We start from the raw sequence: 22,050 nt of genomic DNA, 5'->3' as shown, positions 1-22,050 counted from the left end.
CCTCATTCTCCGTCTTTCCAGGGAGAACAACCCCAGTTTACCCAATCTCTCGTCATAGCTAAGACCCTCCATACCAGGCAACATCCTGGTAAACCTTCTCTGCACTCTCTCTAACGCCTCCACGTCCTTCTGGTAGTGCAGCGACCAGAACTGGACGCAGTACTCCAAATGTGGCCTAACCAGCGTTCTATACAGCTGCATCATCAGACTCCAGCTTTTATACTCTATACCCCGTCCTATAAAGGCAAGCATACCAATTGCCTTCTTCACCACCTTCTCCACCTGTGTTGCCACCTTCAAGGATTTGTGGACTTGCACACCTCGGTCCCTCTGTGTTTCTATACTCCTGATGACTCTGCCATTTATTGTATAACTCCTCCCTACATTATTTCTTCCAAAATGCATCACTTCGCGTTTATCCGGATTAAACTCCATCTGCCATCTCTCCACCCAATTTTCCAGCCTATCTATATCCTGCTGTATTGCCCGACAATGCTCTTCGCTATTTTACAGCTATCCCCAACAGTGAGTTCCAGATTCCACCACCTTCAGGATGAAAATGACTTTCATCAAATTCCCTCGAAATCTCCAGCCCCTTACATTAAATCTATGCCCCCTTGTTATTGAGCCCTCTGCTAATGGGAAACTAGCCTTCCTATCTATCCAATCTATATCACTCATAATCTTGTACACCTCGACCAGGTCTCCCTCCTCAGACTTCTTCCCTCTTAGGAAAACGACCGCAGCCTAACCTGCCTCTCTATAAGCTGAAATGCTCCGTCCCAGGCAATATCCTCATGAACCTGCTCTGCACTCTCGCTTGTGTACAAATATTTCACGAGTTTATTCAGATCTATTTTTGAAAAGCGTTCCTCATAATTAGAAGCCATTCGCGCTCTGGCCTTTCATTCATTCCATCAAATGGGATACATTGGGAATGGCCAGAGAAGTGGCGAAAGTGTGGGTCAGAGCACCGTAATTATAATGTCACAGGATGTGCGATCAAATAACAAAAATAGTCCAACAATCTGTGGACCTGGTTTCCAATCCCATCACAGCCGTTGGTAGTATTTACATTAAACTAATTGTTGTGAAATTGGTTCCCTTAGAAATATCGAAGAAGGAGTAGGCCAGTCGACTCTTCGGGCCGTTTGATTTTTTGATCAGGACTGATCATCGAATTCAGTAACCTGATCCTCCTTCCCCCTCATATCCCTTAATCCCTTTAGCCCCAAGAGCTATATCTAATTTCTTCTTGAAATCAGACAACGTTTTGGCCTCAACTACATTCTATTATAGTGAATTTCGCTCATTCACCACCCTCTGGATGAAGACATTTCTCCTCACGTCAGTTTTCAAAGGTTTACCCCTTATCCTCAATCTGTGACCCCTAATTCTGGACTCCCGCACCATTGGGAATATTTTTTCTGAATGTACTCTGTCTAACCCTGTTAGAATTTTATAATCCCTCTATAGCAAGGAAATTCTTCCTCAAATAAGGAGACCAAAGCTGCACACAAAACTCCAAGTGTGGCCTCACAAATGCCCTGTACAATTGCAGCTAAACATCTCTAACCTTATACTCAAATCCTCTCGCTGTGAAGGCGAACATACAATTTGCCTTCTTTACTGCCAACTTTCACTGCACACTTACTTTTAGCGACTGATGCAAGAGGACACTAAGGTGTCGCTAAGCATCCACCTCTCTCAAACTACACCTTTTCAGGTAATAATCTGCCTTCCTGTTGTTGCTACCAAGGTGGATAACCTCACATTTATCCACAATATACTGCATCTGCCATGCAGATACCCACACACTCAGCCTGTCGAAATCACGCTGAATCATCTCTGCATCCTCCTCACAGCTCACCCTCCCACCCAACTTTGTATCATCTGCAAATATGGAGACAATACATTGAGTTCCGTCTTCCAGATCATTAATGTAAGATGTGAATGTTTGGGGTACTAGCACAGATTTCTGCAGAACCCCACTAATCACCATCTGCCAATCAGCAAAAAAAGACCCATTTATGCCAACACTTTTCTTATCTGCTAACCACCTTTTTATTCATCTCAAGAAATAACCTGCAACCCCATATGCTTTACCTTTACACAGTAGTCTGTTATGTCAGGTCTTGTCAAAAGCATTCTGGAAGTCTAAATTCTTTTGCAAATCCAAGCTGACTTTGTCCGATTATGCCACTGCCTTCCAAATGGTGAGTTATGAAATCCTTTATAATGGACTCTAGTAAATTCCCCAGTTCCGAGGTTAGGCTCATTGTCCCTTCTTAATCAATCCCTCGGTCCTCTTTTGCTGAATTTTAAACTGCTCCCAATCCTCTGACCTATTGTACTTTTTTGCCAATTCCTATGCATCTTCCTTGAATCTGATACAATCTCTAATTTCTCTTGTAAGCCATGGTTTGGCTGCAATTCCCTTACCACTCTTGCACATCACCTGTGTACTTTTAAATGCCTGCCACCAACTGCCCACTGTCTTTCCTTTCAGTAAATTTTCCTTCACAAAGAATTTTGCCGTATTGTGGTCACTCGCCCCCAAGGGGTCTCTTATAACTAAGCCTGTCTCATTGCACACCATCTTGTCTAAGATGGCCTATTCCCTTGTGGGTTCCTCAAAGCATAGCTCCCAAAAACACCTTTATATACTGCAGGAATTCTTCCTGTATTGCACTGTGACTAATTTGATTCTCCCAATCGATGTGCAGATTAAAGTCGCCCATAATCACAGATGTTCCTTTAACACAGGCATCTCACTGCCGCCACAGCTGGGTGTTCTTCTTCTGTTTATCTCTGGACGGTTCATTCTCCGCCCACTGTACAGTCAAGGTGACTCCGCCGATTTCTCCCAGAATGCTTCTCAGCGAAGTCTGTCTGCCACCCCTGCTGGATCTTCTTCTCCTGTTTATCTCCAAATGGGTTCTTCCTCTACACATAATACAGTCAGGGTGACTGTGATGAATTCTCCCAGAATGCTGCTGAGCGATGTCTCTCTGCCGCCACTTCTGGATGTTCTTCACCTATTTATCTCTGAAGGGGTTCTTTCTCCACCCTCTTTCCAGTCGAGGTGACTGCGCTGACGTCTCCCAGAAATCTCTGCAGTGAAGTCCCTCTGCCGCTTCTGCTGGATGTTCTTCTCCTGTTTACTTCTTTAGATGTTCTTCATCTACCCAATATACAGTTGAGGGTAACTGTGCCGACACTTCCTGGAATGCTCCTCAGTGTAGACCCACTGTCGTCTCTGCTGGAAGTTCTTTTCCTGTTTGGAAAGATTGGGAGGTTGTGTTTATCAAGCATTCATTGTTTTTATCATTAATGCTCTTGCTTCACGGGTATAAATCCCACCAGAACAGCTAGTGGAATTTAAATTTAAGTTATAAAACATCAACAGAAATCTACACATGGTGATTGTGAACAATGGAAATGTCGTTGATTATCGCAAAATAAATCCACTTCACTAATTTCCTTTCAGGAAGGAGATGTGCCGTCCTTATCTGGTCCGGCCTACATGTGACTCCTGACCCACAGAAGTGCGCTTGACTCTTAACTGTACCTCTGAAATGACCAGTCAGTTCGAGGGGCAGATAGTTATGGGCAATAAATATTGTCACAACCAGCGACACCAACATCCCATGAATGAATAATAAAACATCTGTTTTGTAAATTTCCGTATTACAGTCTTATTAAATCAATCTGGTTTTCTAAAGTGCCCCTTAAAGTATGATGGCATTACCATTGTTCAATCTTAGTCCATCCACTCTAGGCGTTCCCATTAACCAGAAACTTAACAGGACCCAGCCATATAAATCTTGTGGCAACCAGAACAGGTAAGAGGCTGGGAATCCTGCGGTGAGTAACTCGCCTCCTGATTCCCCCCAAATCATGTCCATAAGGACTCAGTCAGGAGTGTGATGGCATACACTCCACTTGTCTGGTTAAGTGTGGCTCAAAACAAAACTCAAGAAACTCGACAGCATCCTGAGCAAAGCAGCCCAAATTGCTGCCGCCACTTCCATAATCATTCACTCTCTCTATCACAAAAGCATAGATGGTGCACACGGCTGCCACGATGTGATCTATTGCAGCAACATACCAAGGCTCCTTTGACAACATTTCCCATCCCACGACTTCGACCATCTAGAAGGGCAAGGGCAGGGGAGATCTGGGGACACCGCAACCTGATGTTTCCTCTCCAAGTCCCTCATCGCCCTAACATTAGATTTAGTGTCCGTTCCTTCATTATCGCTGGCTCAAAATCTTACACCACACGGGGCTAATTGATGTCCAATAACAAACCTGGAACTACCTCCCTAACAGCACCTTGAGCGCACCTACACCACACGGGACTGACTGATGTCAAATAACAATCCTGAAATGCCCTCTCAAACAGCACTGTGAGTATCCCTGCACCACACGGGACTGACTAATATCCAATAACAATCCTGCAACTCCCTCCCGAACAGCATTTTGGGTTTCCCTACATCACATGCATCTGCAACTGGTTCAAAAGGTGGCTCACCCTTACCCTCGCAAGGGCCAATTTGGGATGGACAACAAATGCAGGGCCTAGCCCACGTCCCATAAGTGGATACAAATAACAAACAGTGAAGCCAATCTGCCCAATTAATGCATCAACTGGATTTCGAGAAAGTTACCATTGATGAAATTGTCATGCTGCATTCAAAGGCAGCAAAGTGACATGATGCGAGAGAGCAAGGAAGGATATCCATCACACTGACTTTTCTCAAAGTGCAATTGTCACACAGATGAGAAGTAAGGTGTTCTTCATGTAATTTCAGAGCCCCGTGTGAGACTGGTGAATGCCACCCATCGCTGCTCTGGGAGAGTGGAGGTTTACTACAATGGAGAATGGGGAACCGTGTGCGATGACGGTTGGGGTATCACCGACGCCAGAGTTGTTTGTGCTCAACTGGGCTGTGGTTCGGCCGTGTCAGCGCTCAGCAGTGCCTCATTTGGGCCAGGCACTGGGAAGACCTGGATGGATGATGTTGTCTGTGTTGGAACAGAATCTTCTCTCTGGACTTGCCCCTTCTCAGGATGGGGGAGGGAGAACTGTGGTCACCAGGAAGATGCGGGTGTGATCTGCAACGCAGGTAAGGGGACAGCTGCCCAATGGAAATGTGCACTGACTTAAAGTTCAGAGGTGAACATTTCAGTTTACTAGTACCCAGCCAGGCAGACAAGGGCTTAAAAATGGTTTCCGCCTGGTCAAATAAATGGGCAAAGTCGACAATGTTTATCGTCTGAGTTTTCTAAATGAACTTTAGTGGCGAGAACGTTTTATAAGAAATGTTAAACAGTTATAGACAATGTAATCGTAACACCTGCTCATATTATAATTTTAATCGAAATGGATTAAATCGTGATTCTGGCAAAAAGATGAAGGATGTGTGTACTGTGCACAGGCGGATATTGCTAATTTGCTCTTGTTAAGCTTAATGAATTTAAAAGGAATGATGGACATGATTCAGGCAAATGAAGAAGGAAAATGAGACTTTGTATCAGTGGGAGTATATCAGAGTAAGAGTCACCATTGGATAATTCATTCAAACATGTGAAAGTTGTAGGGGAATCTTACAACCAGGCAGTAAAACAGCACATCGACAGAGTGAACTAGAATTGAAGCACTCTCAATAGTTTCAGACAGGACGCATCATTGATAGATTTGAAGTCGCAGATATTATCTATAAGAGACATAGCTTCATCGAGTTTTGCAGCCAAGCAAAAGGCCCTTCAGCCCTTTGTACCGGCCAACAAGCAACTATCTAAACCAATTTTCGAGCACTTGCTCTGTAGCCCTTGTATGCTATGCAGTTTGAAGTGCCATGTAAATGCTTCTTAATTGTTGTGAGAGTTCTGGCTTCGACCACGCTTTTGGGCTGCAAATTTCAGATCCCCAACAACCACTGGGTGAAAAGGTGTTTTCCTGAATTTCCATCTAAATCTCCTGCCACTTACCTGAAACCTGTGCCCAACGCACCACCACCCCCACTTTCAAGCCAAGATCTCCCCCCTCCAAGCCACAACATCTCCCCTCCCCCGACCCCCGATCCCCCACCACACACACACACACATACACACACACACACACACCCTTCACCCATGGTTGTTGACCCTCTACTACAGGAAAATGTATTTTCCGATCTAGAAAAAAGAACAAAGAACAATACAGCACAGGAACAGGCCCTTCGGCCCTCCAAGCCCGTGCCGCTCCCTAGTCCAAACTAGACCATTCTTTTGTACCCCTCCATTCCCACTCCGTTCATATGGCGATCTAGATAAGTCTTAAACGTTCCCAGTGTGTCCGCCTCTACCACCTTGCCTGGCAGCGCATTCCAGACCCCCACCACCCTCTGTGTAAAATATGTCCTTCTGATATCTGTGTTAAACCTCCCCCCCTTCACCTTGAACCTATGACCCCCTCGTGAACATCACCACCAACCTGGGGAAAAGCTTCCCACCGTTCACCCTATCTATGCCTTTCATAATTTCATACACGTCTATTAAGTCTCCCCTCATCCTCCGTCTTTTCAGGGAGACCAACCCCAGTTTACCCAATCTCTCTTCATAACTAAGCCCCTCCATACCAGGCAACATCCTGGTAAACCTCCTCTGTACTCTCTCCAAAGCCTCCACGTCCTTCTTGTAGTGTGGCGACCGGAACTGGACGCAGTATTCCAAATGCGGCCGAACCAACGTTCTATACATCTGCAACATCAGACCCCAACTTTTATACTCTGTGCCCCGTCCTATAAAGGCAAGCATGCCATATGCCTTCTTCACCACCTTCTCCACCTGTGACGTCACCTTCAAGGATCTGTGGACTTGCACACCCAGGTCCCTCTGCGTATCTACACCCTTTATGGTTCTGCCATTTATCGTATAGCTCCTCCCGACATTATTTCTACCAAAACGCATCACTTCGCATTCATCTGGATTGAACTCCATCTGCCATTTCTTTGCCCAAATTTCCAGCCTATCTATATCCTTCTGTAGCCTTTGACAATGCTCCTCACTATCTGCAAGTCCTGCCAATTTTGTGTCCTCCGCAAACTTACTGATCACCCCAGTTACACCTTCTTCCAGATCGTTTATATAAATCACAAACAGCAGAGGTCCCAATACAGAGCCCTGCGGAACACCACTAGTCACAGGCCTCCAGCCGTAAAAAGACCCTTCCACTACCACCCTCTGTCTTCTGTGACCAAGCCAGTTCTCCACCCATCTAGCCACCTCCCCCTTTATCCCATGAGATCCAACCTTTTTCACCAGCCTACCATGAGGGACTTTGTCAAACGCTTTACTAAAGTCCATATAGACGACATCCACGGCCCTTCCCTCGTCAACCATTCTAGTCACTTCTTCAAAAAACTCCACCAGGTTAGTGAGGCATGCCCTCCCTCTCACAAAACCATGCTGACTATCGTTAATGAGTTTATTCCTTTCTAAATGCGCATACATCCTATCTCTAAGATATCTACCGTATCTATGGCCATTATAATGTGGGTCAGGAGCAGAGCCCCTCCAACCTCTGCCTACCCACAGCATTCAATGCTCTATGGAAAACAACGCCAGCACAACCAGGCTCTTTTTATAGCTGAAACGCTCCAGTGTTTAATCATAGCTTTAATGACAGAAGTGCAAAGATAATGAATGCCCAAAGGTGAATAGATCAGGTGGATGGGCCATGATAAATTGCCATTTAATGACCAATGTTGTGTACGTTAGGTGGATTTTCCAGAGTTCAAATGCGCAGGGGTCCATGGATAGGACGGCTGGGGGGGGGGGGGGGGGGGCGTTGGCCAGTGTAAGATGATCTTTTCATGGGTTGGTGCAGAATTGGTGGACCGAATAGCCTCCTTCTGCACTGTTGGTTTATTGTGGTTTTAAAGTTAATAGATTCTAATATTTTCCCTCCTGCTTCTGTTATGCTAGTTGGCCTTTAGTTTTCCCGCATTCTGTCTCCTCTCATCTTGAATAACCAGTGTGCAATTTTAAAGAAACTTAACTGTTGACTTAATCATCTGGAAAATCCTGTCAAGATTGAAAGTTGCGGTGACATCGGATGAAATGTACAAAATATGACAATTAGCTAACAGAAATGGGGAGTAGTTATGTGGGACATCACCGGAGATAACAATTGAAGGAACATTTCGTCTGTCTATTCATTTCAGATGGACTGGAGAAGCCCAATGTCTCCCAGGATCCCGATCATCCAGTACACGTGGCAGGAAGTTCATTGAAAATCACATGCACAGCTCCCCATGGTTATGTTGGGGGTCGATTCATGTTAATAAGGAACTCAAATACCTTCAGTGTGCACGGGTTGGAGCCCAACGAAACCGCTGTCAACTTTTTGCTGAGCAACATAAGCAGCAGTAACGGAGGGATATACAGCTGCCTGTATGAGAGGGATGTGTCTGGGACCTGGATTTCATTCACAAACAGCGATGATCTGCAGATCCGTGTCATAAGTAAGTGAGGCTGTACATTCTCCGTGGAGCATTCCAGAGAGTTTGCTGAGGTTATCTGAGCTGGGGAACCGTGAGACTAGGGAGTGCCAGTGGGAGATTGAAATGTAAAGTCGCGAAGAGGGGTTATATGGATGGATATTGCGTAGGCTGAATTGGCTATTGCTTCATGGTATGTGGGTATGGCTGGCAAGGCCAGCTTTGTGCTCCCCATCCTTTGTTGCCCCTTGAGCTGAATGGCTTTCTTTGGTAGTGTAGAGTTTATTTGAGAGAGAAAAGCTTTGAGTGTGAGTTGGGAGTCACGTTTCTACCAGGCCGGGTGAAGCCCCTTGTCCTGAGACAGTGGGGCATTGGAATTGTTACTATGCACGGTAATGCTCTGGGAACCAAGTTTCCAATCACACCACCACAGAGGGTGATTTTTGTATTGATACAAACCTAGAATTTAAAATCTAATAGTGACCATCGCTACCCAGATCAATGGTGGCAATGCGGTTATCACTGTTGTCTCACTGTGCCAGGGACACAATTTCAATTCTGATCTTGGACGACTATCTGTGTAGATTTTGAACGTTCATCTCCAGTCTGTACAGGTTTCTTCCAGGTGCTCTCGTGTCCTCCCATAGTCCATAAATGTGCAGGTTAAGTGGATTTGCCATGCTAAATTGTCCCTTAGTGTCCCAAAAGTTGTAGGTTAGGGGGATTAGTGGGATAGATGCATGGAGTTAGGGTACGAATGGGTCTGGGTTAGACGCTCTATCGAGAGTCAGTGAAGGCTCGGTGGGCCCAATGGCGTCAAACTGCATTGAAGCTATTCTACCATGTTATGAATCTAATGCTATGGAGTCCCAGGTTCGAATACCACCATGGAAGAAGGTGAAATCCTCATTGAATAAAAATCTGGAATTAAAAGCCTAAGGGTGACAATTGGACTGTCATCAATGATTGTGAAAACCAATCTGGTTCACTAATTTCCTTTTTGGGAAGGAAATCTGCCATCCTTACCTGGTCTGGTCTATATGTGACTCCAGACTCACAAAGTGGTGTGGTCTGATTCAATCATTCTTCCAAGCCTGATGGGGCAATTATGAATGCTGGCCCATCTAGCGATGCCCAAGTCCCAGAAAGAATTTTTAAAAAACATGAATCATCCAACCCGTGACAATCGAGGTGAGTTTGGTGGTTCCTTTGCTATGATCACGCGTAATACCAGAATAAAGAATATGGCTGCCTGAAATCAACAAGGAAACGTGTGAAAATGACTGGCACAAGTCATAAGAAATAAACAAATCAGAATGGAGGGAAGAGTTCAATTGCTAAATTTGACTGAGCTCTCTGGAGCATAAAGCCATGCTTGCTGAAATTAACCTTGCTGCGGTTATTGCTTCAGATCCTCCAGCTCAGCCGAGCATCTCCGCCATTCCAGCCTTCCCAGCATACGTGGCAGGAGAGACGGTCATCGTGAAGTGCACGTTTCCAAAGGGGGAATCGACTGGCCGCCTGCAGCTACTCAAAGGTCCGGTTGCTCTCGTCAACGGCACCAGTGACCAGCAATCCCTCACCTATACCATTCGGAACATCACCTCCAGCAACATAGGGACATACAGGTGCTCCTTTCGGAAGCAGGTGTCGGGTCGATGGATATGTTCTCCAATGGGTCGACCCCTTGAAATAACGCTCACACGTGAGTCAGGCCTACCCGAGTTCAATAATCCCTGCACTTTGTGTAATAGTCATTGCGTTATAAAGATTTACAGCGCAGAATGAGGCCCTTCGGCCCAGCGCTTGTCGTCAAACACCGAGCTATTCTAATTCAATTTTCCAGCTCTGTAGCATTGCACACTCTGGTGTTTCAAGTGCTCACCTTAAGGCTTCTTAATTTTTGGGACAGTTCCAAAATCTACCAAATTTTCAGGGAGCCAGAACCATTCCATCCCAGGCAACATCCTGCTGAATCTCCTCTGCACCCTCTCTTGTACGCAAATGTTTAGGTCTATTCTGGCCTAGAAAGGTCAAGACATTTCTGAAACTTGGGCCTACTTGTGGCACTGAGAATCGAGTGATGTTCGAAAATTGCATGCCCAGTTCAATAATATTCCTCAGAGAAGGAAATCCTGAGTCATGAATGTCGAGGCACACATCAAGGGGTTGGCTTTAATGATCCCCTACTGCGGCCCAGCAGTACAAATCTGTTCAAGGGCAAGTCGGATGGGTAACAAATTTGGCGGCCATGCCAGTGACACCAACTTCCCAGGAAGAGATGAAAAAAGAAGAAAAGAATTGTGGATGTTTTGGTGTTAATTCTGTTGTAGCCCTGTAGCTTACAGCACTTAAGGTGCAATTCCAGGCACTTGTTAAGAGAGCTCAATGTTCTTAATCCACCACCCACTCGGGCAACAAATTCCTCTGCAGAAGAAACAGTTCTTCCTCATGTGCCCTCGACACCTTCAGCCACTTATCTTGAATCTTTATCCCCTGGTTATAGAATACTCCACCAATGGAAACAATTTTATCCTGTTCACTCTATCACTTCCCCTCATAATATTGTAGACCTCTATCAAGACAGCCCTCAGCCTTCTATGTTCCAATAAAAATAACCCCAACCGATCCAATATCTCCTCATAGCTACACCTCTTTGCCCTGTCAACATTCTTGTGAACCTCCTCCACTATCCCCAGAACAATTACGTCCTTCCTGTGCTGTGGTGACCAGAACTACACACAATACTCGAGTGGTGGTCTGACTAATGCTTCATACAATTCCAACATTACATCCTTGCTTTTATGTTCTATACCTCTGCCATTGAAGGATGGTATTCTATATGACTTTTTTACAACCTTGTCTAATTGAGCTGCTCCCTTTCGGAACATGTGTACTTGTACACCAAGATCATTCCTTTCATCTACCCTGCTTAGCATATACACATTTACTGTCTTCCATGTAGCTGCTTGACCTTCCTAAATGCATTACCTCACACTTCTGAGCAGAGAAACATAGCAACGAGAAGGAGGAATAGGCTAATCGGAACTTCGGGCCTGCTCCGCCATTCACTTTGATCATGGTGGATCATCTAATTCAATATCCTTATACCCACTTCCCCACATATCTCTTGACCCTTAAGCCCCAAGAGCTCTATCTAATTTCTTGAAATCAGACAACGTTTAGGCCTCAACTGCATCCTAAAGTAATGAATTCTACACTTTCACCACCCTCTGGGAGAAGACATTTCTCCTCACCTCAGTTCTGGAAATTTTCCCCCTCTCCTCAAACAAAGGCCCCTACTTCTGGACTCCCACACCATTGGGAACATTATTACTGAATCCACCCTGTCTAATTCTGTTAGGAGTTTATGAATTTCTATGAGATCCCTTCTCACTCTTCTAAGCCCTGGTAATTATAGACCACTGAGCCTTACTTCTGTTGTGGGCAAAGTTTTGGAAAGGATTATAAGAGATAGGATTTATAATCATCTAGAAAGGAATAATTTGATCAGGGATAGTCAACATGGTTTTGTGAAGGATAGGTCGTGCCTCACAAACCTTATTGAGTTCTTTGAGAAGGTGACCAAAGAGGTGGATAAGGGTCAAGCAGTTGATGTGGTGTATATGGATTTCAGTAAAGCATTTGATAAGGTTCCCCACGGTAAGCTATTGCAGATGATACAGAGGCATGGGATTGAGGGTGATTCAGCGGTTTGGATCAGAAATTGGCTAGCTGTAAGAAGACAAAGGGTGGTGGTTGATGGGAAATGTTCATCCTGGAGTTCAGTTACTAGTGGTGTACCGCAAGGATCTGTTTTGGGACCACTGCTGTTTGTCATTTTTATAAATGACCTGGATGAGGGCGTAGAAGGATGGGTTAGTAAATTTGCAGATGACACTGAAGTCTGTGGAGTTGTGGACAGTGCGGAAGGATGTTGCAGGTTACAGAGGGACATAGATAAGCTGAAGGGTTGGGCTGAGAGGTGGCAAATGGCGTTTAATCCGGAAAAGTGTTAGGTGATTCACTTTGGAAGGAATAACAGGAATACACAGTACTGAGCTAATGGTAAGATACTTGGTAGTGTGGATGAGCAGAGAGATCTCGGTGTCCATGTGCATAGATCCCTGAAAGTTGGCACCCAGGTTGATAGGGTTGTTAAGAAGGCGTATGGTGTGTTAGCTTTTATTGGTAGAGGGATTGAGTTTTGGAGCCATGAGGTCATGTTGCAGCTGTACAAAGCTCTGGTGCGGCCGCACTTGGATATTGTGTATAGTTCTGGTCGCCGCATTATAGGAAGGATGTGGAAGCATTGGAAAGGGTGCAGAGGAGATTTACCAGGATGTTGCCTGGTATGGTGGGAATGTCTTATGAGGAAAGGCTGAGGGACTTGAGGCTGGTTTCGTTAGAGAGAAGAAGGTTAAGAGGTGACTTAATAGAGGCATATAAGATGATCAGAGGATTAGATAGGGTGGACAGTGATAGCCTTTTTCCTCGGATGGTGATGGCTAGCACGAGGGGACATAGCTTCAAATTGAGGGGTGATAGATATAGGACAGATGTCAGAGGTAGGTTCTTTACTCAGAGAGTAGTAAGGGCGTGGAATGCCCTGCCTGCAACAGTAGTGGACTCGCCAACATTAAGGGCATTTAAATGGTCATTGGATAAACATATGGATGATATTCGAATAGTGTAGGTTAGATAGTCTTTAGATTGGTTTCACAGGTCGGCGCAACAAGGAGGGCCGAAGGGCCTGTACTGTGCTGTAATGTTCTATGTTCTAGTGAACATAATCCGAACTGACTTAGTCTCTCCACATACGACAGACTTGTCATCTCAGGAATCAACCTGGTAAACCTTTTCTGTACTCCCTCTATAGCAAGGACATCCTTCCTCAGAAAAGTATACCAAAACTGCACACAATAATCCAGTTGTGACCTCACCAACGTCCTATACAGTTGCAGCAAAACATCCCTATCCCTATACTCAAATCCACTCGCTATGAAGACCAACATACCGTTTGCCTTCTTTACTGCCTGCTGTACCTGCACACTTACTTTCATTGTGCACACTTACTTTCATTGGTTGATGCACTCCAAATTCTCGCTGAGTATCCACTTCTCTCAATTTTTACCAATTCAAATAATAATCTGCTTCCTATTATTGCTACAAAAATGGATAACCTCACATTCATCCACATTATCCCGCAACTATCATGCACATGCCCAGACACTCAGCCTGTCCAAATCACACTGAAGCATCTCTGCATCCTCCTCACAGCTCACCCTCCCACCCAACTTTGAATCATCTGCAAATATGGAGACCATACATTCAGTTCCCTCTTCCAGATCATTAGTGTATGATTGGCACAGATCTCTGCAGAACCCCACCAGTCACCATCTGCCAATCAGAGAAAAGACCATTTATGCCGAATCTTTGCTTCCTATTTGCTAACCAGCTTTCTATGCATCTCAAGATATTACATGTAATCCCATGGGCTCCAACTTTACATAGTAATCTTTTATGTGAGACCTTGTGGCAAGCCTTCTGAAAGTCGAAAGAAATCACATCCACTGGATCTCCTGAGTCAACTCGACTAATTACATCCTCAGAGAATTCCAATGGATTCATCAAGCATGATTTCCCCCTTGTAAATCCATGGCATTATACCACTGCCTTCAAAATGCTACATTATGAAATCCTTGATACTTTTTTGCAACTTCCCAGTACCAACGCTAAGGTCTATAGTTCCCTTTTCTCTCTCTACCTCCATTTTTGAATAGCGGCTTACATTAGCTAAAACCATTTTTTAGATCATGTTGATTTCCTTCAGCTCTTCACCAAAACCAATCTTTTTGCCAACTTATCACCCACTCCAGCAGCGCATCAATATTGTCGTGGGATCTCAGGGTACAATTATCACGCCAGTCTGAGGTAAGGTCTCCTCCACGTCAGTTTGAGTTCTTCTGTGGCCTGGAGTCAAAGTTAGCTGAACTGATAAACCACCAACCCAGAGCAAGGGGGGGGGGGGGGGGGGTAGGCGGTGGGGGAGGGGTCAGGAGAGATCCAAGTCCCACCACGTTATAGAGTGAAAACGAAATACCTGTGGCAGTCACGGGTCAGCTCAATAACTTTCGTGGACCAGACTTATATTGGTAGTTTCAGACTGCACCCCCTGTTCCGAGGGTTGCAGTGGGTGGTGACCGATCCAACTGCAAACCCCTCCAGTACAGCTACATTCTGGGGAGGGAATACACGGAGTTCTCCAAGGCACTGTCGAGGTGCTCCACACCCGCTGGGGACTGGGGGTGCCTTATCGAACCCTCCTAATCACGTTTTGATTTGGTGTTTCAAGTTTCATTCGTGATTGGCTTTTTGTTTCACAGATTACCTCTAATTTGTCCTTCCATTGGGATTATTTAAATCATTTGTTCGATTTGTTTAAAGACAGAGATATCCACAAAGCTCATGCATTGCGTTGGGGTTCCAGGTTCCTACACCTCAGCGGTGGCTGTTGAAATCAGAACGTGAATTTAACACGAGTAAACAGCTACAATTATTTCCGATTTCAGGCCCGCGTGTGAGATTGGTGAACACCAATTACCCTTGCTCCGGGAGAGTGGAGGTCTACTACCTTGGAGAATGGGGGACAGTGTGTGATGATAGCTGGGATATCTCCGACGCCAGAGTGGTCTGTGCTCAGCTGGGGTGTGGTTCAGCAGTGTCAGCACTCGGCAGTGACCCATTTGGGCCAGGCACGGGGAATACCTGGATGGATGATGTTGCCTGCACCGGAACGGAATCTTTGCTCTGGACTTGCCCCTTCTCAGGATGGGGGAGGGAGAACTGTGATCACCAGGAAGATGCGGGTGTGATCTGCAACCCAGGTAAGGGACCAACCACTCATTGGAAAGGCACACTGTCATAGCGTTCGGAGATGACCTTTATAGTTTAAGGTGGGAAGTTTAGGGCAGATGTGCGGGGAAAGTATTTCACACAGAAGTGGTGCATGCCTGGTGGTGGAAGAAGGCACGCTTGCAACGTTCAAACTGCGTCTTGATAGGTAAATGAGAAGGAACCGAACAGAGAGAGATACCCTGTATTGGCTTAAGCTTGGTGGGCCGAAAGGCCTGTTTCTGTGTTGTATTGTTCTTTGTACTTTTTCAATACCCAGCCAGGTGGCTAAGGGTTTAGATATGGTTTCCAGCTGGTGAATGCTAAGGGACAATGTCGACACTGTTTTTTCATAGAAGAATCATAGAATCCGTACTTTGTAGGAGCAGGCCACTCGGCCCACTAAGCCTGTACCGGCAACAATCCCACCTAGGCCCTGTCCCTCTAAATCCTGCTTCTCCCCCTGAAACTAATGGTTAATTTAGCATGGCCAATCAACATAATCCTCACACCTTTGGACTCTGGAAGGATACCGAAGCACCCAGAGGAAATTCACGGAAATTTGTGGAGAAGGTAGAAACTCCACACAGACAGTGACCCAAGCCAGGAATCGAACTCGGGTCCTTGGCGCTGTGAAGCAGCAGTGCTAGCCAAAGTGCCACCGTGCACAGGAACTGCCTCCCTAACAGCACTGTGGGTGTACCTACACCACATGGTATTGCAGTTCAAGAAGGCGACTCTCTCAGCCCCTTCACAAAGGGCAATTAGTGGTGGACAATAAATGCTGTGCCTAACCAGCGAGGTCCAATGAATAATTAAACTAGAGCTTACTTTGAGTCAGTGAAGGATTCATAAAATTAATACATTTGCGATTGGCATTTGTCCATCTCAATGCTGAAGGGAGAATGGATTCGTGGGAAATAAATATGACAATGGGATGATACCTTGGGAGTATTCACCCAGAACACAGGTGTTTATTGTCTGATGCACGTTCACTGAAGCAAGTGACATAAAGAGTTGAAGGACTTTATTGGATTCAGAAGGAGGAAGTATTGATGGATTGGAAGTACACATTGGGCCTAAAAGGGGGCATAGATGAAGTAATGCCAAAAGCAGCAAATGGTTGATTCAAGCCCAGAATAGTTCTTTACGAAGCAGAGCTAGCATAGATTTGTTGGTGGTGCAATGGCCAGATAGGTGGAAGATGGGAAGAAACATAGAAATATAGAAATTGGAAGCAGGATTAGGCCCTAGAATCTGTTCCACCATCAATGATAATCATGGATGATCATCAAATTCAATAACCTAATCCCGCCTTCGACACACATCCCTTGATCTCTTTCGCTCCAAAACCTCTACCTAATTTTTTGTTGAATTCACAAAACATTTTGGCCTCAACTGGGATCTGTGCTCGTGAATTCTACACATTCACCACTCTCTGGGTGGAGAAACTTTTCCTCACCTTAGTCCTAAAATATTTACCCCTTATCCTCCAGTAATACCACATGGCTCTGGACTCTCCCACCATCGGGAACATTCTTTCTGCATCCACTCTGTCTAAACTTGGATTGATTTTTAAAAATTTTCTCTCAGATCCGCTCTCACTCTTCTAAACTCTAACGAATGTAATCCTAACTGACTTAGTGTCTCCTCATATGACAGACCTGCCATCCCAGGAATTTACCTGGCAAGCCTTCACAGTACGCCCTCTATATCCAGGACATCCTTCCTCAGATATGGACACCAAAACTGCACTTAGTACTCCAGGTGTGGCCTCACCAACACGCTATAAAATTGTAGCAGAAAAGAGGTGTGAGTTGATGCATTTTGGTAGAAATAACATGGAGTAACAATACTAAATAAGGGGTAAAATTCAGAAATGGGCAGGAGCAGAGGAAACTGAGTGTATGTATGCATGAATAATTGAAAGTGGCAGGAAGGGTGGAGAGTGCAGTTAATAAAGCATACAGTATCCTGGGCGTTGTTAATAGGAGCACAGAATACAAGAGCAAGGAGGGTATGCTGAACTTATACATTACATTAGTTAGACATCAGATGGAATATTGTCTACAGCTCTTGGCGCCACACTATAAGAAGGATGTGAATAAATTGGAGGGAGTGCGCAAGAGGTTTACAAGAATTCCTCCAGAGATAAGGAATTTCAGTTATGATGATAGATTGGAGAGGTTGGGACTGTTCTCAAAGAAAAAGATCAAAATAAGTTACAGCACAGGAACAGGCCCTCCAAACCGACACCGACCATGCTGCCTGGCTGAACTAAAACTCCTTCCGGGTACCATATCCTTCGATTCCCATCCTGCTCACATATTTGTCCAGACGCCCCTTAAAAGTCACTATTATATCCACTTCCATTACTTCCCCCGGCAGCGAGTTCCAGGCACCCACCACTCTCTGTGTAAAACGCTTGCCTTGTACATCTCCTTCAAATCTTGTCCCTTTCACCTTAACCCTACGTCCCCTCGTAATTGACTCTTCCATCCTGGAAAACAGCTTCTGACGGCCCATACTGTCCATGCCCCTCATAATCTGGTAGCTTCTATCAGATCGCCCCTCAACCTCCGTCGTTACAGTGAGAACAAACCAAGTTTCTTCAACCTCTCCTCCGAGCTAATGCCCTCCATACAAAGCAACATCCTGGTAAATCTTTTCTCTATCCTCTCCAAAGCCTCTACATCCTTCTAGTAATGTGGCGACCAGAATTGAACACTATATTCCAAGTGCGGACTAACTAAGGTTCTATAAAGCTGCAACATGACTTGACATTTTTAAACTCAATGCCCCGGCCTATGTAGGGAAGCATGCCGTATGCCTTCTTGACTACCTTCTCCATCTGCGTTGCCACTTTCAGTGACCTATATACCTGAACAACAAGATCCTCTACTTTCCAAAACTCTGAATGGTTCTACCAATTACTGTATATTTCCTATCTGTATAAGACCTTCCAAAATGAAGTACCTCACCTTTGTCCAGATTAAACTCCACTTGCCACCTTTCCACCCAAATGTCCAACCGTTCTATACCCTGTTGTATCATCTGAAGTTCCTCATCGGTATCCACAATTCCACCAACCTTTTTGTCGTTACTAATCAAACCAGTTTCATTTTCCTCCAAATCATTTATATATATTATAAACAGCAAAGGTTCCAGCACTGATCCCTGAGGAACACCACTTGTCACAGCGCTCCATTCAGAAACGTATCCTCCCACTGTTATTCTCTGTCTTCTATGACCGAGCCAGTTATATGTCCATCGTGCCAGCTCACCTCTGATCCCATGTGACTTCACCTTCTAGTATGCGATGAAGGACCTTGTCAAAGGTCTTGCTGAAGTCAATGTAGACACCATCCACTGCCCTACTATCATCAATCATCTTCATCACTTCCTTGAAAAACTTGATCAAGTTTGTGAGACACGACCTTCACAAAACCATGTCGCCTCTCGCAAATACGGCCAATCTTTTCCAAGTGGGAGTAAATGCTGCCTCGAAGAATCCTCTCCATTTATTTCCCTACCACCTATGTAAGGCTCACCGGCCTGTAATAACCTGGAATATCCTTGCTAGCCTTCTTAAACAAAGGATCAACATTGGCTACTCTCCAATCCCCTGGGACCTCTCCTGAAGCCAGTAAGGATGCAAAGATTTTTCTCAAGAGCCCAACAATTTCTTCCCTTCTCTCCGTATTCTGGGTAACATCCGATCAGGTCCTGGGGACTTCTCTCCCCTAATGTTTCTCAAGAACCCCGATACCTCCTCCTTGTTCACCTAAACATGACCCAAGCTATCTGCACTCCCTTCCCGAGACTCATCATCCACCAAGTTCTTCTCTTTGGTGAATACTAACGCAAAGTATTCATTTCATTTCTCTCCCATTTCCTCTGGCTCCATGCATGGATTCCCTCCCCTTTCCTGGAGTGGAGAGGAGAAGGCTCCGACGAGATTCGATAGCGATGTTCAAAGCCATGAGGGGGGTCTGGACTGAGTAGATAGGGAAGAACTTTTCCCGCTGGTAAAAGGACCAAAATGAGAGGGACGCAGAGCTTGAAAAGAAGCAAGTGTGATTTGATGATGAACTTTTTCACACAGTGAGTGGCTTGGGTCTGCCGTTTTCTGCCACAATTGTGGTGGAGGCAGCTTCAATCCAGACATTCAAGAGGACATTGGATGATTATTGGAATAGAAGCAATATGCAGGGTACCAGAGAAAAGGCATGGAATGAAGTCACGATGCTCAGTTGGAAAGCTGGTGCAGGAGCGATGGCCTGAATAGCCTCCCTCTGCACTGTAACGATTCAGTGATATCTTCAGCACGTGAACGGATGGAAGGAACATTGGCGAAGTAGCAATATCAGTACCCATGACGCTCTATTTAAAGAAGAAAGCCAGTTAAAAAGTTACTGGCACTAGCAGCCTTACTAATGGAATACTCCCACTTCATTTCAATTGATATACGCGTGTCATTGAAATAAGCTATGTCCTTATAGTACATAATTATATGGCATAGTAAGAAGAACTGGACAATATCCAAGCTTAGGATGACAAGTGACAAGTAACAATTGCACCACCCAAGTGCCAGGCAATGCCAATCTCAGACCTGCGAGGATCTGACCATCGTCCCTCCACATTTAATGACATCACTCAATCCCCCACCCCCTCACCCCATCAAATTCCTGAGTGTTACCATGGACCAGAACTGAACTGGGACCCAGCTATATAAATACTGTGGCTACCAGAGCAGGTCAGAGGCAGTGTGTCCTGTGGTGAGTAACTCAGCAACTCAACACCTGATTCCCCTCAAAGCCTGTCCAGCATGGACAAGGACACAAGCCAGGAGTGTGATTCAATCTTTTCCACTTGCCTGAAAGAGTGAATCTCCAACAACACTCCAGAATGTCGATACCATCCAGGACAAGTAGCCCCCTCTCGATCGACAAGCTAAGCCCCCAAACTTGAACATGCACTCCTTCCACCACTGATGCACAGTGCCAGTCATGTGCACCAGCTGCAAGATGCAACTCAGTGACACACCCAGGCTCCTTTTACAGCACCTTCCAAAACTGCCACCCCTACAATATAAAAGGACAATTGCAGCAGACGTTTGGGGAACATCACCACATGCGATTTCCCTCTCCGAGCCCCCAAAACACAATCCTGACTTGCAAATATATCGGGCGTTCCTTCACTTACATTGGGTTAAATTCCCAGAACTTCCTCACTAACAGCGCTGTCGGTGCACTGACACAACATGGGTTGACTGGGGGCCAATAAACAATCCTGCAGCATTCCTGCATAACAGCAATGTGTGTGTACCAACACCACGTGGGTCTGATTGATTTCCAATAACAATCCTAGAACATCCCTTCCTACCAGCAGTGTGGGTGTAACCACGACACACAGGGAATGAATGATGTCCAATAACAATCCTGGAACTCCCTGACTAACAGCACTTTTGGTGTAGCTACACCATACAGGATTGCAGCTTCTCGACCTTCTCAAGGGGCAATTGGAGATGGGCAATAAATGGTGGCCCTATCCAGACCCACATCCTATAAATGAATGAAAAAAGCAAGCCTTGCTTTGCACACATTTTGCATCGAACACCCACATTACCATTAATGAATGGGGCGTGTTTCTCCTTTCGTAAGGTGGGCAATTAACCTTTCCATGAATTGCCTAAGTTATCATTCTATGTTTGTAAAATCTTTTATTACATCGACTAAATAATGCAATAAGCGATAATCATAGAATTATGGAATCATAAAATTCCGACCGTGTAGATGGTCATTTGGCCCATTGAGTCTGCACCGAATCTCATACAAAGCATCTTCCTCAGGCCCACCCCGACTCTATCCACTTAATCCCGCGCATTTACGACGTTAATCCCCCTAACATATATATCTTGAGACAATAAAAGACAATTTTAATGGCCAATCTGTGTAACCTACACATCTTTGAACTGTAAGGGACATTTTAGGATGGCCAATCCTTCTAAACTGCACACATTTGGACCATAGAAACCATAGAACCATTGAAACCCTACAGTGAAGAAGGAGGCCATTCGGCCCATCGAGTCTGCACCGACCACAATCCCACCCAGGCCCTACCCCCACATATTTTACCCGCTAATCCCTCTAACCTACGCATCCCAGGACTCTAAGGGGCAATTTTTTAACCTGGCCAATCAACCTAACCCAATTTTAGCATGGCCAATCCACCTAACCCGCACATCTTTGGACTGTGGGAGGAAACCGGAGCACCCGGAGGAAACCCACGCAGACACGAGGAGAATGTGCAAACTCCACACAGACAGTGACCTGAGCCGGGAATCGAACCCGGGATCCTGGAGCTGTGAAGCAGCAGTGCTAACCACTGTGCTACCGTGCTACCGTGCCGCCCCGGTGGACACTAATGGAAAATTTATCATGGGCAATCCATACAACCTGCACTTCTTGGACACTATGGGACAATTTAACGGGGCCAATCCACTTAACATATACACGTTGGTACATTCAGGGACAATGTAGAATGGCCAATCCACCTAACCTGGGAATCGTTGGAAACTAAGGGACAATTTAGCATGTTCAATCCACATAGTGTGTACATTTTGGGACACTATGTGGCAATTTAGCATTGCCAATCCATCTACCCT

At 45.3% G+C, this 22,050-nt stretch overlaps 1 protein-coding gene across 2 annotated transcripts in view; it reads left to right on the top strand.

The window, feature by feature from the left end:
- LOC144493879 (scavenger receptor cysteine-rich type 1 protein M130-like) overlaps positions 1-22,050 on the top strand; it is a 102,207-nt gene that overhangs the window by 35,599 nt on the left and 44,558 nt on the right. For both annotated transcript variants that reach the window (XM_078213457.1, XM_078213456.1), the window contains exons 9-11: positions 4,818-5,132; positions 8,214-8,513; positions 15,062-15,376. In XM_078213457.1, the coding sequence (XP_078069583.1) occupies positions 4,818-5,132; positions 8,214-8,513; positions 15,062-15,376 (930 nt within the window). The remainder of the gene's footprint in view (positions 1-4,817; positions 5,133-8,213; positions 8,514-15,061; positions 15,377-22,050) is intronic.

This window comes from Mustelus asterias, chromosome 5, assembly GCF_964213995.1.
Source record: "Mustelus asterias chromosome 5, sMusAst1.hap1.1, whole genome shotgun sequence".
Classification (NCBI taxonomy): Eukaryota; Metazoa; Chordata; class Chondrichthyes; order Carcharhiniformes; family Triakidae; genus Mustelus; species Mustelus asterias.
This window is presented reverse-complemented; position numbering and strand designations above follow the sequence as displayed.